Source organism: Anguilla rostrata, chromosome 14 (assembly GCF_018555375.3).
Source record: "Anguilla rostrata isolate EN2019 chromosome 14, ASM1855537v3, whole genome shotgun sequence".
NCBI lineage: Eukaryota > Metazoa > Chordata > Actinopteri > Anguilliformes > Anguillidae > Anguilla > Anguilla rostrata.
Window position 1 is genome coordinate 20,296,816 of NC_057946.1, and position 21,393 is coordinate 20,318,208.

The following is a 21,393-nucleotide window of genomic DNA, read 5'->3' on the forward strand; positions in this document are numbered from 1 at the left end:
TTTCTCGTCAGTATTGGAAAAACAAACCAACTACTTACATTCATTCATCAAGGTTAATGAAAAAGTGCCATACTAATTAGTTTTTATGTATTTTCCATGAAACATTTTTTAAATGCCCTTTATATAGCAAATACAATACACCTGCAATATTTTGTGTTTTTCATGCAGACAGTTTATTTGTGGGCATCATAGTCAGCATTATTTCAAAGTGGGGGGGCAGAAGTTCTCAGAATCAGCAATTTTGGAACCAGAACAGAAGGGGAATTTTTTTTTTTAAAGGCAAACTAGGACACAAAGAATCAGAAATATACTTAGACATGATTCAGCCAGAGGAAATAAGACTGCCACTTAAGTCTGTCATGTCAAAGACTATTAGAATATTTTTGTATCTTGGTGCATAGAAGCACTTTGTGGGTAATGGAATGGTAATGATGCTATGCCGTTAAGCTTGGCTTCTCTTCCACAGTCCAAGGTAACAGACCTTAGTCTGCTATCATGAGACAATCGATTTGCGTTGCACTAGAGTTTATTTATGTCCCGTTCGTTCCTGAAAGAGGCAGTTGACGTCACAGTATTTTCTGTCCTCTAGTCCAATACATCATGAATCTATTTTTTACCTGTGTGCCTTCCTGCCCAGTTCCTAGAAATACACACCTGCATTTAGTTAGTGAGTCAGAGGGAGATGTCTCAGTCACAACAAAGACTTAAATTGATAGTTAAGATTAAAGTAAGGCACATGGGACATAGGTGTCGGTGAGATTTTTAAAAATCTTTCAATTGTATTGTGCATGAATCTGTAGGAGGAAAAAAAAACTTCATCTAAGGACCTGACTTTCTACTGGCCAAAATAATATGTATGCAAATACAAGCCTCACGCCATCACAACCTTGACACGTTGAACCACTTGCAATGATTGCCCCAATAACAGCAGAATCAAGGCCAGGCCTCTTCCTCTCTACATTCTCCACTGCATCTGTGGGCTATGAGGAAGCTATGAATCAGTTATCTGAAACAAACAGAAGTAATAGATGTTGATTGGCTGGGGCTTGCAGCCATCCAATGTCGTAAGCCCCAGTGGCAAATAAAAAGAAAGAAGAAGTTAAGTCACTGGAATGGGGCTCTCAAGCATGAAGGGTAGCTATGTTGGCAGGATGTTCTGTGGAGGTTCAGTGATCCATCAAAGAGCTTCGCCTGAGAGCCGGCGCTCGGTAACTCCCCGCCCCCCGCTTCTGTCCCTCTCGCAGAACGACTCCTGGGGTAAGCAGTACTCCTACGCCCTCTTCAAAGCCATGAGCCACATGCTGTGCATCGGGTACGGAGCCCGCGCGCCCGTCAGCATGTCCGACCTGTGGATCACCATGCTGAGCATGATTGTGGGAGCCACCTGCTATGCCATGTTCGTGGGCCACGCCACGGCCCTCATCCAATCACTGGACTCCTCTCGGAGGCAGTACCAAGAAAAGGTAAATTCTCATTTCCTATCTGCACCCATTTGCAGATTTACTGTACTGTACAGTGCTTTGACTGAAAAACGTATGTGGTGCCAGTATGTTCAACTTCTGAATGGTAGAAAGTATAGTACTATAGCTAACAACTGACTCTTCCTTAATTTGCTGTGATGAGATAATAACATAGATTTCATAAGAATGTGACACTGCGTGGAGTTTCTTCTACAGCTGTGTTCCTAAAATTCTATCTACTTCCCAAACACATATAATACACATCACACACTTTGGTGTGTTTTACTTTACGCAGCTACCGTATATTTGTGTACTGAAACAGAAGTACATAGAGGCATATACTGGAAAATAAGGCAGTAAGAGACAAAGCCCCAGATAATATTTTACTGCATCCAAATAAAAGTTCTTATTTATAATTGATATGGGTTTTGGAACCCTCAAAGTAATATTAGATACATAACAAGATGGTTATACCTTTGCACAGATCAGATCTTCTGCACAGATGAAATTGTTTTACAAGGTACAATATGCAATTAAGCCACTGGTATTTTCAGCTCTGTAACAGGGATTCTGTATTGACTTATTGGAATAATTTAGAATGGAATAGGGTGATTTTGAGTCTCATCAATTAGATGAAAGCAGGTGACTATGGTACAGTTAATCTGAATTTAGGGTGTTTAAATTCGAAATGTGAACAATTAAACTGGCTCACTGGGCCACTGAAGGCAAAAAAAGTATTGCTCTTCCACCCTGGAAAATGGAGAAACTGAGCCTCTTCGTGAGAATGTCAGTGTGGGTTTATGGCTCTCTGTTCTACGCTGTCCAATTTTACAAAGTTGTTCAGGGCTTGGTCATTAGGAATTCTACCATGTTCAATTTGATTACGCTTGAAAACGTCTGTGGACATAGAGAGTATATTTTATCAAGGCTTCATCTAGATTTATCAATACCACAGCATTGTATATTTCCTTACATATAAACAATACATTAATACGGGTGACCCACTTCCCTTAACGGCAGTGCTGGGAGTCTCATCTGTGGTACAGTTGTGCAGTGGTGTTGAATCGATTGCTCACGAAGGATGAACATTATTGAGACACTGTATCCACTGCCAAGACATGAGATTTCACTGAGAAGTCATTTGGGACAGATCAGCTAACAAATTGGTCAGGCAATAGTGAAAATGTCCTTCTAAAGTGTTACTGTACATAGAAACAATTGGCCTCATTTTGAAAAAACTTGCGTACGATCAGATTTGATCAGTAACTGTGCTTATGAATGTCTCCACAAACATTTCAGCATTCATCTTTTTTCTTTTCTTTTCTGGATTTGTTCTTTGGTGCAATCATGAGCAAGGCTTATGCAGTTTCTATTTAGAATTCTTTACTGTTTATGCAAATTAATTTTAAGTAGTTTCAGACCTCCTATTAACAACAGAAAGTTGATCAATACATTATATTCATGTTTTAATATAGTATATTAATATACAATTTTATAGTTATATTATATACTTTAATATTTAATAATGTTTTTGATTTTAACTATTTTAATTCATCTAAAATGTTTTCACGAGTTTTTTATTTTTTTAAATTTAGTTAACAATTTTGATTACGATTTCAGTGTAGTTTTAATTCGTTTTAAGAGGGGGCTTGCTAGTTTCAGTTCAGTTTCAGTTTTATTTATTATTTTACGATAATGATTTTTCACACCTAATTTTTGTTTTAGTTTATACTAATAACCTTGTTGGGAACACATGTAATTTCTTTCATTTTTTGATGAAAGGGATTGATAAAAGTGATGATGATGATGTTGAGGATTGATAATGACATAAAGATCCACTAGCGCACAGCCAAACCCATCACTTGGCAATGGCGTATTAACTGCTTTCTTGCCTAACCGTGCCTTGGGGAGAGAGCACGTCTTCAGGGACCGCACAGATATGTTTACAGAGAGAACAATTAAATGGCTTGGGTTTACACATGACCCTGAAGTCAACATCCCCTTTATGGGATTGTTTGGGTGTTTACTTTACATGCACAGACTCATGCATCAAATTTATGAATAGTCGACATTCTTCTACACCTGCGAATAAGCACAGAATCAAAGGTGTGTACATTTCATTAATCCCACGTAGATCTTTTTTTGTAGGAACTTTGATTAAGAACAAAGTTCCGTGATTGACTCTGAGGCCCTATTTATTCATTTAAAAAAAAATAAAAGAAAGAAAAAGCCATGCCATGCCATATTTAAAGTCAGCACTGGTTTATTTCCCTACACACATTTTAAACACTGTTTTACATTCCATGCTGGAGGTCAAGTGACTGAGCTCCCGGATTGAAGACTTGAAAACTTAAATGGTGCGTAAAACACAGAGTCGTTGCCGTTGTTAGAGCTGACATGCGGAGCTGGCTGCGCTTGGGCTTCAGTGTTCTGATAAAGCAAACAGCCGCAGTGTCTCCCTCCGGCCGTATCTCAGCAGCAGCTGCAGTGGAAACATTACCAGAACTATCCGAGATGCCCTTGCGCAGGGTTCACAGAAGAGCTCTGTTCTCACTGACTGTGCCGGCACTGTAACTGCAGCTAAAACGAAATCAGTTTCTTCACCACTTTCCAATGTTTAAGGGGCCTTTCTCAGATAACCAGCATGTGTACCAACAAACATACACACATACGTAATCCATTCACGCGTGTCCATACTTACATGCACACACACATACACATTGGTGCCTGAAATATGCAGCAGCCATACCCATATAACACATGCTGATAAACATATACAATATGCATACTGTACATATACAGACAGTTATGAATTGTGTTACATTCTCTTGGGAAAATAACAGATACAGTACACTACTGTGCCAGTTAAAAAGTATGCATTTGTCTCTCTTACAACAGAACCTGTAATGCCACAAAGATACATTAGTATCTAAATGGAAAAGGCATGTGACTTTAGGATATGAAATCAAAATAATCATTAATTCACATGATACAGAATCCAAGGAACCATGCATAACAATTAACTGAAGGAAATGATTGGTGTACTGTCATAAAGAAGAACCTATATTCCATTATAAAATACACTAACGGTTATACAGTAATCATGCGGTTCATATGGTTGTCATCGAGATTGTATTCTGCTTAATGTCTTAGACAGACTGGAAAAGGGGAAGAGAGAGAGGGGGAGAGATACTGCATGTATTACTCTGCTGAATGTGTCACAGCCATGCCTCCACTCAGAAAAGACATTTTCCACAAGCTGTATCCAATGTCTCTTTGGCGAGGTTTTTTCGTCACTGAGAAAATCTGTTGCAATAGCAGAGCTCTCAGTGTGTGCTTGGCCCACAGGAAACAGTGGGGTTAAGCGAAAACATTGCCTGTGACATCTAATATAACACTGCCTCCTCCCAGCCCCAGATTTAATTTGATGGGAGATTTGAGAGTGGAGGCTGTTACCTTTCGTGCCTTTTCGTGGTCCTGCGTAGGTCGAGCATGTGTCTCTCTGTGATGCAGCTTTTTCTTCTACACTCTGACAGGCTCGGTGTCCTCTCCAAGCAGGGAAATCGAACACTGTTACAGGAGGTTTTTCAACATTGCTATTTCATGGCAGGATTCCTGGAAGGAGTGTATTTTATACTGCAAGAGAAGCATACTGCATGAGGGCATTATATTAATTAGACCTCATTAGTAAAGCCTGGACAAAGCTGAGTCACGGTTATGCCGTCACCAATCTCGTTCATAAGACCTAGAGCAGTTCTCATTGCTTTACCAGGGTGACGCACTGAAAAATCTTTTTTGGGGGCTTTTTAATGTAGCCTAGTTTTGCCACAGTTTTTTTGACGAGTTCAGTTTCAGCTTCTTCCCTCAGACTCTCTGGTGTACAGCACGTTATGTTTCCATAGACTAATAATGAATTCATTTTTTCAAATGTAAATAGCTAATTACTAAGCAATAGGCTTCCAGGACAACATATATTTAGTGTCAGAAGTCTGCATAGTTTTTTACCAGTATTTTACCAGCAGGAATTTTTTGAAAGGAGATTGGAGGGCAGCTTTGATATTTGGTAAATTTGCTTAAATATTTGACATCAAACTAATCTGTATAACTGGTGCACAAGAACACTGTTCCATTTCTGAAAGTTCAAATCCCCCCCCCCACCCAAAAAAAAATAAATAAATAAATAAAAATCTGCTTTATTGGGCACCCAATGTCTGTTTGCTTCAAACAAAACCCTGCCTTATCACCATCCAGCAGCCTTGCTGAATCACTGGGGAACAAGGTGCGACACGCTTTGAATTTGATTAATGCCATTTCCACTCATTGCTTTGTGTTGTGTGTGGGTTAAAGGTTATTGTGGGCCCTTCCTCCCCTCTGTGGCTTCCAATAGCAGTAAATTATATTCATGTCAGGATATGACCGTCCCAAAAAATATTCCCCTAATGCCTTTTTATGCTTTAGCATAAGTAACATTTTCTGTGATAGATGTGATAGATTTCCTTGCTTCTCTCTGGTCCATGTATGAGATGGTGTATTTGTGTGAATTGACTTACAGCGATGTGGGCATCTGAGGGTCTCTCTGAAAAATTGTTCAATTGTTCAAGCATGTTTGGCTCTTCACTGGAGAATATCATTTTCGGTCATATTTCTAATTAATCAGGCAATTTACTTAATTTGTTAAATAAGTACAACAGTAATCATAAGTAGAACTGTGAACTGATGACTGATCTTTTCAGCATCATATAAATTCTGTAATTACACTCATTGGAGTTTAGTGCTGTTTTGAAGTTTAGGTATACCGTACAGTACCTTCCTTTTGGGAGGGATATGGTTAGGCCAAGCGTTGTTCATACAAGAATTTGAATACCTATGTTCTACATTAGGACCTACAACAGGCTGTGTACATGTACTAGTCACCCAGTCATAGTTACGCTGTTATTAGTGACACAGATATGTGCATGATTCCTACTTCTTAGAATGCATCTGAGGAACAACCAGAGCCAGGGTTTCATTGTATTTTGATTGTCTTTGTCTTTGGTTGATTATGTTGATGGATGACACAACTGTGCACTTGACAGAAACCCCACTTCAATCAAATTATTTAAAAACATGGTGCCAAACTGCTGTGTGTTTCCCCTGGTTACCAGCAGCGGCACTGGTGACGATAAATATCATCCCAAAAAATCTCTCATCCCCCCCCCCCCAAAAAAAAAAAAAATAAATAAAAATAGCACAGCCATCCCAAGGGTTCCTTACGCTACACCTACCTTCCAAAAGCAACACTCACCGTACTACAGATTCCAGAAAGCACTCGGCCTGTTTCAAATTGACTAAGATTTCAATACATCCTCTCTTTTTGGAACATTACACTAATTACTTGTGGTCTTGACTGCATTTGAGTTTCAGTCACATTCAACTTGAATAATTCTAAATGGGAAACTTGAGGCTGGAAGTCAAGCAGACCAATTAATTTGCACTTCACTAAAACCCTGTACGTTGCAATGCATTACTTAAACATAAACAGTTCTCTGTTTTCAGTGCCCTCTCATTTGTCTTTCCCCTACAACCTCCCTTCTTCCTAAATGTTCATTTAATCTTGCTCTCAGGGCAAAGAAGGTAGATTGCATGAAATTGCTTTAAAAGGGAGAGTGGGTTTGACACAGCATTGTTAACTCCTGTAACCTCTGACAATAATGCTGTCTGATCCTGTTTTTGCAAAGATAAATCATTTATAAAATTGATAATTGTGCATAATGTGTGTTAAACATATATAACTGTGCATATCTGTGTGTTAAACATACATGTAACTAAAGCAGTTGTGTAGCATAGACATTACTGTAAATAATTCTGAATCAGACAATTTGCCAAGTGAAACTAGACCTGATTATTAATCAGTACAGCTTTAGACCCATACTTCTATGCAGTCCAGCTGTAGTGTACCTGTTACACAATAGATATATGCAGCTTCTATACAGTAATGCTGCTGGGCCAGTTGACTTGAAACACGGGAAACAATTAAATCTTTGTGACTATTCCCACAAACTTTTGGGCAATTTCTAGCTCAAATTTCACTGACGAGTGCTACGCAGTTATGTTAGGCGAATCAGCTGCCTGTGGCACGTACTACTTGGAAGTGCACAAATCCTGAGAACTGCAGTAGTGGGCAGCAATGAATGATGTTCTAGTGATCAAAGTGACACTGTTTGGGAGATTTATTTTGTTACACACATAATGACCGCACAAAAAAAAAAAAACTACTTAATTTGGGCAAAGAGACAAACAAGGGCAAGCTAATAAAAAAGATTTAGCACCAAAATTAGCTCGCTAAAATAATCAGATGGCTATCTCAGCTAGGCTAGCATACTACCTAAGTACAGTAACTTACTGTAGCATTAAACAAGTTGGTTAGCTACCTAACACTAGCTACCTATTCAAGACTGTCGATAGCTAGCTGGTAAACTGAGCTTGCACTTACATAGCTTGATAACTTGCTAGTAGTAAACACAAGATCTGACTACCTAACTAGCTGTAACACACACCACAGATGTTGTGAAGGCTGCTTTTGTGATATCTTGTATTTATATTCTTTCTGAGACATTTTCATGTATAAAAAGAATTGAATGTGTGTACTGTACTGCCATGATACATCATTATTCATTTATTGCATTTTATGAGAGAGATGTATTATTCATATATTTGTCTAGGGAGATTTCCCATTCCCTTTTCTACCTTCTTGGTGGTGTTTTTATTTTCTGTCAGCAGTGTTCTGCCTATGGTTTCACCTAGTGACCGAAGGACCTAGCTTTCAGTGCTCCCATTACATAACATGGTGTCTACAGTGCAATCCCTAAGTCATGATGATGGATTCTCATATATATCGTTGTATTACCAAATTATTTCTCCAGTCAGATTTGGTCACTTAAACCAATTAAAAATATCATAGGTACTAATTCAATGTTTCCTTTTGTTCTCTGAGTGATTCATGTTTGGTTCAGTATTGTTGTTTTTTCTCTCTCTTTACAGTACAAGCAAGTGGAGCAATACATGTCCTTTCATAAGCTCCCAGCGGACATGCGGCAGAAGATTCACGATTACTATGAGCACCGTTACCAGGGCAAGATATTTGATGAAGACAACATCTTGAGTGAGCTGAATGATCCATTGAAAGAGGTGAGCTGATGTTTTCCTTCTGACAAAATTCCCTAAGAATCTGATACTAATAATGATTTTGGTCTACAAGATAAGCGAGTAGAAATGAACACATCAACTTAATATGTTTCTCTGGGGGGAAAACTTATTTATGGACAAACTTTTATTTAGCAAACCTCAAAAAGCAAAATTTTGCTCATCCTAGAAAATAATAGTAATTTTAACTGTTAATAGGCCCATCTAAATATATGCATATGCAAATTAAGACAACAGCTTCAGATTGCATTACATTACATTTCAATAACTCTGGTCTGGAGATCATCACTGTTAATCTCGGGATTATGAATGTACAAAATTAACAAAACACAGTAGGCCCATTTAAAATTAGTCTAAAGTTAACCAAGCAGTCTATTGTGAACAAAAGCAAATACCCCAATACTACTAACCTGTGTTACACAGCTATACATATTACATTATCCCAAATGGAAAGGCAAAAAGAAAGAAATTATAACTAAAAAGGGCCAGGAGAGCCATAATGCAATCTGAAGAGACCTTCAGTCGGCATTAGGTAGGGGTTCCTGTAGTCCGGACTGCAGTGGGGAGCTCATTTAACCACCGGGGGGCCAGAACACACAGGGCATGTATCCTGGAAGCTCAGATACCCGGGGGGCCACTAAGGTTTTTCAAATGAGAGCTTTTAAAAGGCTCATGTTCTCTAGGAACGTCAAAATGCATGTCAGCTGTACCATTTAGCAGACAAAATAAACATTAATCATGAAAGGAAACTGGATATTTTTTTTATGTGTTACTATACATAGCCATCTGGTCTGGCAGATACGTGCAGGACTGTAATCGCAGCATGTTTATATTTCCTTGAAAACAAAGATAGAACATACCCATCATGTGTCCATCACCATACGTTCAGATGGGCATGTGTGCCTGACATACTCTCTGTTATATTTGCCTGGTTTAAATGCAGAATCTACATTCATGATTCATGTCCTTCTTGTACACATTACCTTTATTGTAACATCTTGCATACCAAAATATCTTACTCAGACTAATTAAGTAAATTTAAGGGGAGGTTGTTGATCTATGTCTGCATTTTAATTAGACAGAGTTACATATTGGATTATTACAGACCAGAGTTTGTTCTAGGATTTTCAGACTAATAAACAAAATTTACACTAATCACCATGACAAATAGGTCTATTTGGATAGTAGATGATGCTGACTTGAAATTGAATGTCTTGTACAGTTTAGTTCATCTTGAGGTTCGCAATAGCCACACAACCTTCTCCTCCCACACGGCTTGTTCTCTGTGTGGGTTTTATCCTATGGAAATTAATGCTTAATTATTTGAAATTGTAAGGCCCATTATTTAAGCTTTCTAGCCTATATATATATATATATATATATATATATATATATATATATATATATATATATATAATTTATTTTATTTTTGGCCAGAATATCTGGAAGGCTTCGCATTTTACTAGCCAAAAATTGACGCATGCTCACTGGTAATAATGGTAATAATGTCACTGTTAAATGCTCAAGTGGCCATGGTGTCATTCTGAGAGGATAGATGACATCAATTGATTGGCCAGGTGAAGTGGCTCTGACTGCTGTTCTGAAACAGGACCAGGGTAGTTATTAGACACACTTAGGAACAGTCAAAGCCAGACAGTTACAGTCTCTTGCACGCAGAGGCACTTACAAACGGCAAAGGGAATCCATCAAAAAGTGACATTCCCGCGGTGGTTAGGCCACAAGGATCTGCTCCATTGTAAATTAATCATCAGAGCTGGGCACAGGAATTCACGGCGGCAGCCAGTGGTTAGCCGGAAATCACAGAAAGCGCACGAACGAGGCCCAAAATAGTCAAAAGTTCCTCAGCTACAGTTAGCCAATTAAAAGTTGTCATTTGATGACGGCGGGCTGTGCCTATTCCGCCAGCCGTTTGCACGATTGCATCGGCGGATTATATGCCTAATGATGCAGGGGGACTGAATGGAGCGTGGCAAATTACCTTTGCCTCACAAGCAGCCCCATTAAGTCGCAAGTGAGAGGGCGGCATGCTCGGCTGAGGAGGCTGCCCTCAGCGATGACGCCTGCAAGGTGAGAAAACGGTTAATGTTTCATCTCCGGAAAACTTTGCAGCTGGCCATCTTCTATTTTTACCGCAGCCCTGTGATGGATCGCTTTAAATAGCCAAAGTCTAAAGATTGTTTCCCTTGTGGAGTTCCGGGCCGAATGTTAGTATCTAATTCATTACTCGCAGTGGATGATTGGGGTCAAAACCCTTGCTTCCACTGCCACCTTATTCTCTGTCTGCGCTAACAATCCGCAACGCTCCGAGATTCCTTATTCCCTAGCGAGGGACAGATGGTCCTTGCTTCCCTGACAGACAGCCATCTTTTGCAGGAAGTGCATGTCATTCAAGAAGCTGTTCAGTAAACACCGAAGAACAATCTTATTGTCATCTAGAAAATTAATGGAAAGACTATTCTTGGAAAAACTCAACTGATTTCCAGTCCTACTTCCTTAATAAAAAACAAAGAGAATTATGCTGTAATAATCCTTGTAGGATTTATTGAGAATCGTGCATGTATGTAAACTCAAATTCAAAATAGTGTAAGACAACATTCCTTCTGCCTGAATAACTGATTTTTGATGAATAATAAAATGCTGATTAATATGTACTTGAGTCCCTCTTGGCATTGATAATTATTTTTGTGGAATAACTCAAGGGCAATGTGAAAGAATATTACCATCACTGGTGTTTCGTGCACCCACTGCAGCACAATGTTGGGCTCAGATCTGGCACATGACATCATATTAAAACCCTACATGAAATATTATATCAGCTCTCAGTTGTAATGTAATAGAACAATACCGACATTAGTCAATTAATTTATCTTCAGCCGTGACTAAAAGATGGAAACAAAATAACACATTCCACCCATGATAAAAATATTACAGTGTCAATATCTTTTTTTTTTAAGTCAAGCAATTACATAATATCTAACAGGTTTTTTTGTTTGTTTGGTTTTCTTGTATTCTACTTCTCTTTTTATGCACATTTCCTGTAAGTGGATAATACAAGAGAATCCTGCTTACAAATAATCTATATAGGTGCTCCCAGGAATAAAGTGACAGGTTCATTTGCGTTACACAGGGAGTAATAGAGTCTCTAATTAGATTGTGTGCTATAGCTCTCTTCCTCTAATAAACATTAAGTGCCAGGGTGTAGTAGTGATTAGGGCATTAGACTTGTGATACGCACCTGAGCAAGCTGTGTGGCAAAATACATTCAACATGCATGAACTGTGTTGGACATTTATGTTTCTATGTGAATGCACATACAATGTAGCACATTTTTGTCCACTTTTCCATCATAATTTTGTGATATGAGAGTGAATATCCATTGAATTATAATATATGACAATTGATAAGTATGCAATTTAAGTTTGTTTTGATGGCTGTGCATTAAAATATTGTATCGTGTTTGTCTATTTATTTGTTTACAGGAGATTGTAAACTTCAACTGCCGGAAGCTTGTGGCCACGATGCCACTGTTCGCCAACGCTGACCCCAACTTTGTAACTGGCATGCTGAGCAAGCTGAAGTTTGAGGTGTTCCAGCCCAATGACTACATCATCCGCGAGGGGACTGTTGGGAAGAAGATGTATTTCATTCAGCATGGTGTTGCAAGCGTCATCACCAAGCTGAACAAGGAGATGAAGCTGACTGATGGATCTTATTTTGGAGGTATTCAAAATGTGTTCTCAAAAAAAGAAAAAGTACAAAAAAATACTTTATTTGATTGGCCTGTGTGTACCTACACCAGGGCTGCCTGGAGATCTACCATCCTGTAGGTTTTCACTCCAACCCTAACAAACCTCATTTGAAAGCTAGAGATCTTGTTGAGCTGCTAATTAGTTGAATCAGCTGTGCAAAATTAGGGATTAAATGAAAACCTACAGGATGGTCTCCAGGAAAAAAGGTTGGGCAGCCCTGGTTTACAGCATGTTAAAACAGCATCATTTCGCAAATAAATAAAAAAAACATATATATAATATATATATATTTGAAAGTGAAAGACAAATGTTGACTGAAACCAAGCTGAAGTACTGAGTTAGTACATTAAGTGCATAAGTGTTTTTGAGTCTTTCTTGTACATGGCTTCCTCTCTCTGGTGTCCAGTTACATAACCTTCATCGTCTGTACAGTATGAGGAGTTAGGAATCATAGCTCCTGGAGGGTACGCGGCCTTCTGTGGGAGGGTGCAAGTGCTAGCTGTGGCATCTCGGCATGAATGAATATGCCTTTTGAGAAACGAGGGACTAAATTTGCATTAACCGTACTCTACTGAGCATCATTTTAAAAATCACCATTTTATAATAATGAGAAATGTTCTTTTTGCATTATAAAAAAGCATTTTGCTGTTATTTCTTTCAATAAAGATTAAAAGTAGGTCTAAGTCTAAAGTAGGAATATTTTAACAAGAGAATTCCATTTGAACATGTCTACTACTTTCACACAGTGAAGAATTAAAGGCCTGTACTACAACTGCATAAATGTCCAATTATAGAACAGTTTGATACCATTCAGGACAAAGGACAATCAACAAAAGGAAAATCAATGATGCTTCAGTTTCTCCAAGATGTGATTAATTACAGTAACATCATTTGCGACTGCAGATTTCAGTGGCTGGCAACAGTGATTAAACATGAACTACATTCTCATCAGGATGGGCTATCAATGGATTGCAAGCACATTGCAGCACGTATATATCGTACAAAACTTCAAGATAATGAAAAACTAGAAATCAGCAGTGTCTGCTCTGCCTGTTACTTTGTCAAACCAAGAACAGGTTAAAACACCATGAGCCATTATGTTTATCAAGCCTGAAAATACAGTGCATTATTTCCTTGCGGTCAAGCCCACTTTCAAATGAGTCGATAGTATTGTGACTTCCACTGAGAGAAGCTTTCGTGTGTCAAACACAAGGGCACATGCTTATAAATAGGTTCTGCACATGTCTCTCCACTGTCTCTGGCCATGTGCAGACCTTCCGGAGAAGTAAGTTTAGATACATTTGAGAATGATACAAAATGGGGAAACAAGCGAAATGTGAAGTTGTTAGCTGACTGCTGAATATTCTTATGCTGTCTAGCTACCACTTGAATTAGATTTTTTCCGATACTCCTTTTTGAGGACTACCTTACAATACTGTTGGCTGTCGACCACAGTGCTCACACTGGGTTTCAACCTTAATCGATAACTAAGCTAATAATAATAATAAATGAAAAAAATAATAAAATATTTATATTGCTAAAAATGGAAGTCTAGGGAGAGCAGTCGTGACTTGATAGAAACAAAGCTTTTATTTTTTTTATTTTTTGTTTGACCAGAAACACAGTTTGCCATGAATATCTCCATAACAACTTCTAGCTGAGTGCTGATAATTCATTGGGGTGACTGGCAACATAAAATATTTAAATGATACGAACTTAATTTCGTTGTACACTGTGCAATGACAATAAAGGAATCTATTCTGTTCAGTAGGAAATAATAATACACCCCCAAGAATTTTTGATGTTGGTTGCTGTTTCAAATTTAAATAAACAACAGTATTATTAATAATAGTACTATTGGCTATTATTCTGTAGGCTATGCTCAGGACTGTCATGTTACTTTTGTAACAAGTGTAGGCACATAAAAGGTGATGCTTGCATGAGGTTAGTGAGTTTATTATGGGTTTGATAAAACAGAAATGATCAAATTTGGAATTCTTGGGACCTATACTCTCTTAAGCTGAATTTCTAACACTCCCCACTAATTATAATTTTTTTCTTAATAAGTGCTGATATTTCCCTTTTTTGACCAGATTCCATTGCTTTCTATTTTTTCCTAATAAGGGATATAAAAATTACTCAACTGAAATTTTACTATTTTACCCAAATTTTATCTTGTTATTTATAATGAAACATGAGTTTGTATTTTAACATGAACATGTGTTTTTCTCAGTATTACTTTTGGTTTGTCGGTAAATAAGAGGCTTTGGTTCTGGTCAGGAAAAGAACTGCAGTAAGCTGCTCAATTTTTTTTATTCTCAGAGCAGAAGCAGTAAATCTACTGGATGGAGCTCCTTTGTCACTTCTGTCTCTTTACAAAAGATTTTCATCCCACCTGAACGACATTACATTACATTCATTTAGCAGACACTCCTATCAAGAGTGACTTATAATGGAAGAGCAAAGGACTAAACCTGCTAAAGAGAAGTCAAAAGCATCATCAGATAATGTGTATACTAACACCACGTATACTTTCAGTCTGGCAGACATATTCCCATATAAACAAGCCACACCCACCGCCTTCAGTAGGAGGCTGTAATTAGGCACTGGCAATGAACAAAGGTTGTTGTGATTGCATGTTTCTCTTGGGGCCGGGCTCAGTAACTGTCCCAGGAGACCCATTACTATGGCAGTACAAAGACAGGTGAGCAGAAGGCAAAGACGAAGTTAATATGGCTGACAAGAAGGGTCATTAACAATGGAGGATGTCGGGAAAACACCCATGCTCAGGTTCTGAAGAGTTATCTCTTGAGTTTTGTATGCTGTTGATGTTATCTGTTTTAACCACGCCCCCTCATCCCCACCCCCACCAACCCCCCCCCCAAAAAAACAAAAACAAACAAAAACATTATTTTTGGCACATTATACTTCAGCCACCAAAAGGAAATGAAATTGAAATTAAACAAAGCTTATTTGCGGCATGAAGCATGTATCTGTGCTGCCATGTTATGATGCCAGCCACCTGCTCCAGTCAGCTGCCCATCTGGTGGGTGATATTTTTACCCGTTGCATGAGCATTGCATTAGGAGATGAGCTCAGACTTGGTAGCAGCTGGCTGTGTTATGGGCCTTTTACACGGGATGCAACAGTCGCTCGGCCTCCATTCATTTTCAATGAGAGGCGAGAGGGGAAGCGAGGCAGGGCAGGGTGGGTGGACTGGCACGGACTGTGATGGTCGTGCTCGTATCACGAATGCACGCGCCCCCACCCGGCTGATGAGGCCGAGTTGACAGAATTTAATTTTTGACAGCCTGGCGTGGGATGCCTGGCGTGATGTTACGCAATAGACTAATCAGTGGACATCCTGTTGCCTGACCAATGAAATGAAAGTTTGATTTGTTGTGTCATTTTACCTTTAAAGATGGAGGAAACAATAATGCTTGCTGCTGTGATTTTCCAGACCTTTACAGGTTTGTGTTTAGGTCGTGACTGTGTGTCTGTTCATTATATGAGCATGCAGGCCTGGACTCTCTAAGATAATACATTTATTGCTCTTTATTTTTATTTTGCTGCTATTGTAACAAAACAAAAAAGTTTGTTAGGATCAATTAAGTACAATCTGAACTATTTGATACTGAAATAAGAAACAACTCATTTAAGAACAAAGTTCTTCAGTGGAGATGGGTGCCCTCATGTTGTTGCGGAGCCTCTGAATTCTTGAAGCAGCCATGGTTTGCTGGTTGAACTGGTTGGAACTACGTCTAAAATAAATCTTAAATCGAGCAGAATCAGCCCTGAGGTCCCACACTAAATGATGAAAGTCACCTTGGTATAGGATGAATCCATACAGTCCGTCTTCTTCTCCTCCTGTGCAGCAAAACCAGTCAAATAACTTGATGCAGCTGGTGGAGCACTCGTCTTCTACAGTAAATCCACTGTTTCTTTTTTAATGAAGGCATCGCAGAAAACAAAGAAAGTAAACACTAAACTACTTTAGCTAGCTAGCTAACTGACTATCATTTATCTGGATTGTAAGCTTCATTTCCACAGCGTTGGATTGTTTCCATGGTAGTGCTTGTGGAGCGCTGATTTGTGTCCCTGTACATTTTTTTCCTTCAAGTCCCTTCACACGGGGGACGTCATGGAGCGGGCAGGTGACTCCACAAGCAATTTGCATCCTCTGTGAACAAAACCCTTCAGGAGCTGTGCTCTTCCCCTCCATTGGCTCACACCTTGACAAAATGAACTCAAGATGTGACTCGAGTCTTTTTACACACACGTGCACACTTGCGTTCATGCACACAAATGGACACACGTGCACAGGCGTATGCAGGAAGGCACACAAACACACACGCACGCACACACACTCACTCACATCAGAGCACCTTCACATCATTACACCATACAAAGTCTTTTTATTTTGAATTTGTATTTGTATCTTTCATATTGCCAACAAAATACTTCACCTACATTCAAGGGTTCTTTCGTTAAATGGAATTGTCACAATCTTATCATGTGTAGATGGTTAGTGAGTGAGAATATTTGATTACCTATATATTATCTACCTGAGCCTGGAGAAAATGTAACATTGTGTGACAAGACACATGTGTCGCACTGAAGATGTGACAATCCTGACCCACCCTCCTACATGACAAATCTGCTGGACCTGGGCATTGTTCCCATGGCAGCAGGATAACTGAATGACTGACCAGTCATTTGTGTGAGTGACAAAGAAAACACCATCATATGCTTTGTCGGTCGGTTAACCTTTGCTCAGTCAATTAACCTTCTTGGAGAGGCACAAATGGCAGATAACATTATTAATTCCAGATACAGCTGTTACTGTATTTATTCATCTTTTTCCATGGACCCATTCTGTCCAGAACTGAAAATTCACCAATTACAGTAGAACCGGTTCGCGCTGTGAGCAAAACATTTACACTTTCGTTCTGCCGTACTGCAGCACATGGCATCTCGCTGTTGTAACACTGAGCCTGGCTAAGGTTTAAATTTTTTATTTATTTCATCTTTTTAGCGAGAGGGAAGTAACACCTTGCTCGCAGCTTGACAGCAGTGTTTTCACACGGCCCGCGCTCCCTGTGTCGCACGTCTCGCAGACCAGGCTGTGACTAAGGAGGGCATTGTCTTTATTTGGAAAAACAAACAATCGCGCATTGCCGTTTTTAGCTCTTTGACACCAATTTAATGCAACGCACCCAGAAACATGCTCCAGTTCCCATCTCTGATTAGTCCAGTGCCAAGGAGGATGATGTAACCCCCAGCAGGTTGTTGATCACAAGGACACTCTGTTCCAAAGTGTTGGCCAATTATTATGGGACACAGGATAAATCTATACCATTGGTTTTCCGTTTTCAGCGCCTGATATTTAAATTTGCTGACAATTACATTGCATACTGGCTTTTTACCCATTGAGCTTTATGATTATGATGATGTTTTTCTTCAAAATGACATTGGTTTATAAGTATAATTATTATATCAACACGCATACAGTATAAGTAAATTTGACTTTGAGCAATTTTTAAATTTTTTGGAGAAATCTGGAAAAAAAATAGGGAACACTGTAAAGAAAAGCATACAAGATTAGCAATTCCATGCCCATGCCAGCATGTGTTACCATTTTCATCAAAACTGGGTTCGATAGTATATAATTGCATAACGGATTTTAGGCTTAGCTTTTTACATGGTGATTTGGCCCGTGTGTGAGACTGAGCTGGCGGGATTCTGATCCCTGCTGTTGACGATGTCGCTCACTGTCTTCCAGAAATATGTCTGCTAACGAAAGGCCGTCGCACAGCCAGCGTCCGGGCCGACACCTACTGCCGCCTCTTCTCCCTGTCCGTCGACCATTTCAACGAGGTGCTGGAGGAGTACCCAATGATGCGACGCGCCTTCGAGACCGTGGCCATCGACCGGCTTGACCGCATTGGTAAGTCCACGCTTTCCTCGTTTGTCGAACCTCACCCCCTCCACCCGTGTTGAGCCTTCTGTTCTTCGGTGCTCTGCCTGTTCTGTGTTTTTGTCATGCTTGTCCGTATCTTCACCGTACCTGTTTGCCACCGAGCTGCATGACCCATACGCTCTCCGTCATCTCCATTTATCTGGATTAAAAAGCTGCATAACCAAATTTGAGAGAAGGCATTGCATGCCGCTGCCCGGGAGGGGTTCAGGTCACGCCCCCGGTTTGGTCCTGTGGAGCGGATGGACGCTAACCTCATCTGCATGTGCCTTGGCTCCATTAACCTGCACACCCAGCTATGAGCAGCACCCCAACGCAGCCCCCGGGAGCAGACCCCCCACCCCCGCTGTGGGTCATCTGCCACAACAGTGACACCAGAGAGGCACATACCTTCAGTGCCTTGTGTTATAGTCAGGACCTTTGAACCGGCTCCTATTAACACTATGCAGGGGCCTTAAAAATTAGATTTTTTAAAATTTATTTTGATTTGATTTCGTTGTTGTTGTCGTTGTTGGTGTTTTTTTTTTTTTTTTAATTTTTACTTTTTTAAAGGTGTGTTTTTTGCCATTTTTATTTGCTTGTTTGTTTTTTAGGATGTTTTTTATGACTATTTTTCAAAGCTTTAACACAATTACGCAAATCAGTATTTCAGAGATTTTAAAAGGGGCACATGTATATCATAATCACGGCATTTCTTCATGAAGTTGGATGTGATTATATTCTCTCCCTAATTAGGCCTCTGGAAGTTTATAATTTTGCATATGAAATTAATATAATACAAATATATCCAGCATTGTAGTACATGTACAGTGTTAAATTAATCCTTTGTTGGTTTAATGTGAAATTGACTTTTCGGTTTAACAGAGCTAATTTTTTATTTGATCAGCTATTTTCCTCCTTTCTATCAATCATTTAAGATTTCACATTTTAAAAAAAATCTTATGAAGAGAAAAATCACTGGTATCAGTCTATCTTTGGCATTCAGTCATGCCATTATTATTTTAGAGTGTAGTTTCACAAAAATATCAAATACCATACATTTACACTACTTTTTTGTCAAGAAAGTACATATACTGTGCTCCATAATGTTTGTGACAAAGATATTTGTATTTGTTATAACAACATTTTTTCTTGATTTGTCTCTGTACTCCACAATTTTAGATGTGTAATCAAGATATTCACGTGTGGTTTAAGTGCAGATCCTCATATATCCTCTTTATTTCATATACTTTGGTTTCATCATGTAACAATTACTCATAGCCCCCCACCCCAACCATTAAAAAAACCCTTTAATAAAAGCTGAGAATCTCTATTTTAACCATAACCACATGTGAATTGTTTGATTTTACATCTAAAATTATGGAGTGCAGAGCCAAATCAAGAAAAACATGTCTTTGTCTCAAGCATTATGACATTATGGCACTCACTGTACACATTTCCAAATAAGCAAAATCATGAAAGATAAACAAAATCATATTAACTGGGTAAATGTGTACTTTATTTTAGTCTGGTTAGAATGGTTTAATTTTGGATTACAGTATTTTATTTGTAAGTAAAAGTTAATGGAGAGATTTGGTACTTTTATTTTATTTTTACCGTCAATTCACATCATATTTCCATCTGATAAAAATTTTATTTTCTTTCTTTCATTTCTCCTGCAGTTTTCTATGCATTTTTTCTCCTCATGTAAACACAAGTTTCAGTACATTTGCCCTTGCGGATTTGACTTGATATAAACGATCCACCTCAACTAAAATAGTACTGGTTACAGGGCCAGATGTACAAAGCTTTTTCTCACTAGTTTCAGGCACAGATATGGCGCATTCTGCCCTGGAAACATGCTATGTGTCAAACAGGTGCATGGGGCTTGAAGCGCAGTATGTGTGTCATCCATGTGAGTCATCGCAAGGTGCACTTCTCTCCTTAATGCATATGCATTTAAGGGAGGTTCGCGCAAATAAAGGGCAAAGATATAAGTGTGGCTGATTATTTATTTTGTTGAATTTTCAGAAGTTTGTATGATTAACAAGGATCGATTTTTGCATGAAATTTCTCCACCTCTAAAGAGCAGGCATAAATCAAGGTAGAAGAAAGACAGAGACACAGGTATAGGCCTAGAAGATGCACTTGAAGAGAGTATCTTTGTTAGAAGAATCACGCTATTTCAACTCCCTGAGCAAGAAATAATCAAAAGGTACAGATTTAGCAGCTACGCAATAATTAAGGCTGGGTGTTTGTAAAGGAAAATATTAGAGTAGTCACAGCAAAGCTGTTAAAGTCATGAAAAACAGAAATAAGAGGCAGTGAAACAGTGTTTTAAAACAATTAATTTATTAAATTAAGCAATAGATCGCATGTGGGAAATAACTGAAATAACATGTGCAACTGTAGCAACAGTAACTTCAAGAGCTTGAAGTTTCAGAAACTAAATGCCGGTAGTAAAAATATTTGAGTACAGTAAATGCATTGATAGGCTGGTGTATTTAATTCCTTTTGTCAATCACAAAAATAACATGCTTTTTACTTTTAATGGCATACTATGCAGGATTTTTACCATGAAAATATTATAAAATAACCAAGGCATGTCTGTGTTGCACTGGCAATTTCTGTCATTATGCACCTTTGCCTGTATTTGTTATTCTAGAATGTGTTTGAGACATTTCTGGGCATGTCACTCTTTTCTGTGTGGGGAGGGTTGGGTGTGGCTACGGAGCCTGTGGTTTGGGATCAGATTAAGTGGAAACAACCCAAGCAACAACGATACAGCCAGGCTCGTTCAAGAACTAGAATTAAGCTTAGAATTGCTTTTCCTCGGTGGCATTAACTGAAGTTTGTCAAGGGGATGAAAAGCAACATGGAGTTGGCTTGTTTTCTGTTGGACCTGTAAGTAATGTTGTCTGCCATGTGAAGCTAGTGACAATAAGGACTTTCGCGAGGGTTTAGTTTCAATGATAAAACCACTATTACATGCAACATAATTTATTAATTTATTAAGCTATACGTT

At 38.8% G+C, this 21,393-nt stretch overlaps 1 protein-coding gene across 1 annotated transcript in view; it reads left to right on the forward strand.

Annotated features, from left to right (window-relative positions):
- LOC135240008 (potassium/sodium hyperpolarization-activated cyclic nucleotide-gated channel 1) overlaps positions 1 to 21,393 on the forward strand; it is a 78,526-nt gene that overhangs the window by 44,240 nt on the left and 12,893 nt on the right. The window contains exons 4-7 of the mRNA XM_064309088.1: positions 1,245 to 1,463; positions 8,481 to 8,627; positions 12,143 to 12,383; positions 18,195 to 18,359. Coding sequence (XP_064165158.1) covers positions 1,245 to 1,463; positions 8,481 to 8,627; positions 12,143 to 12,383; positions 18,195 to 18,359 — 772 coding nt within the window. The remainder of the gene's footprint in view (positions 1 to 1,244; positions 1,464 to 8,480; positions 8,628 to 12,142; positions 12,384 to 18,194; positions 18,360 to 21,393) is intronic.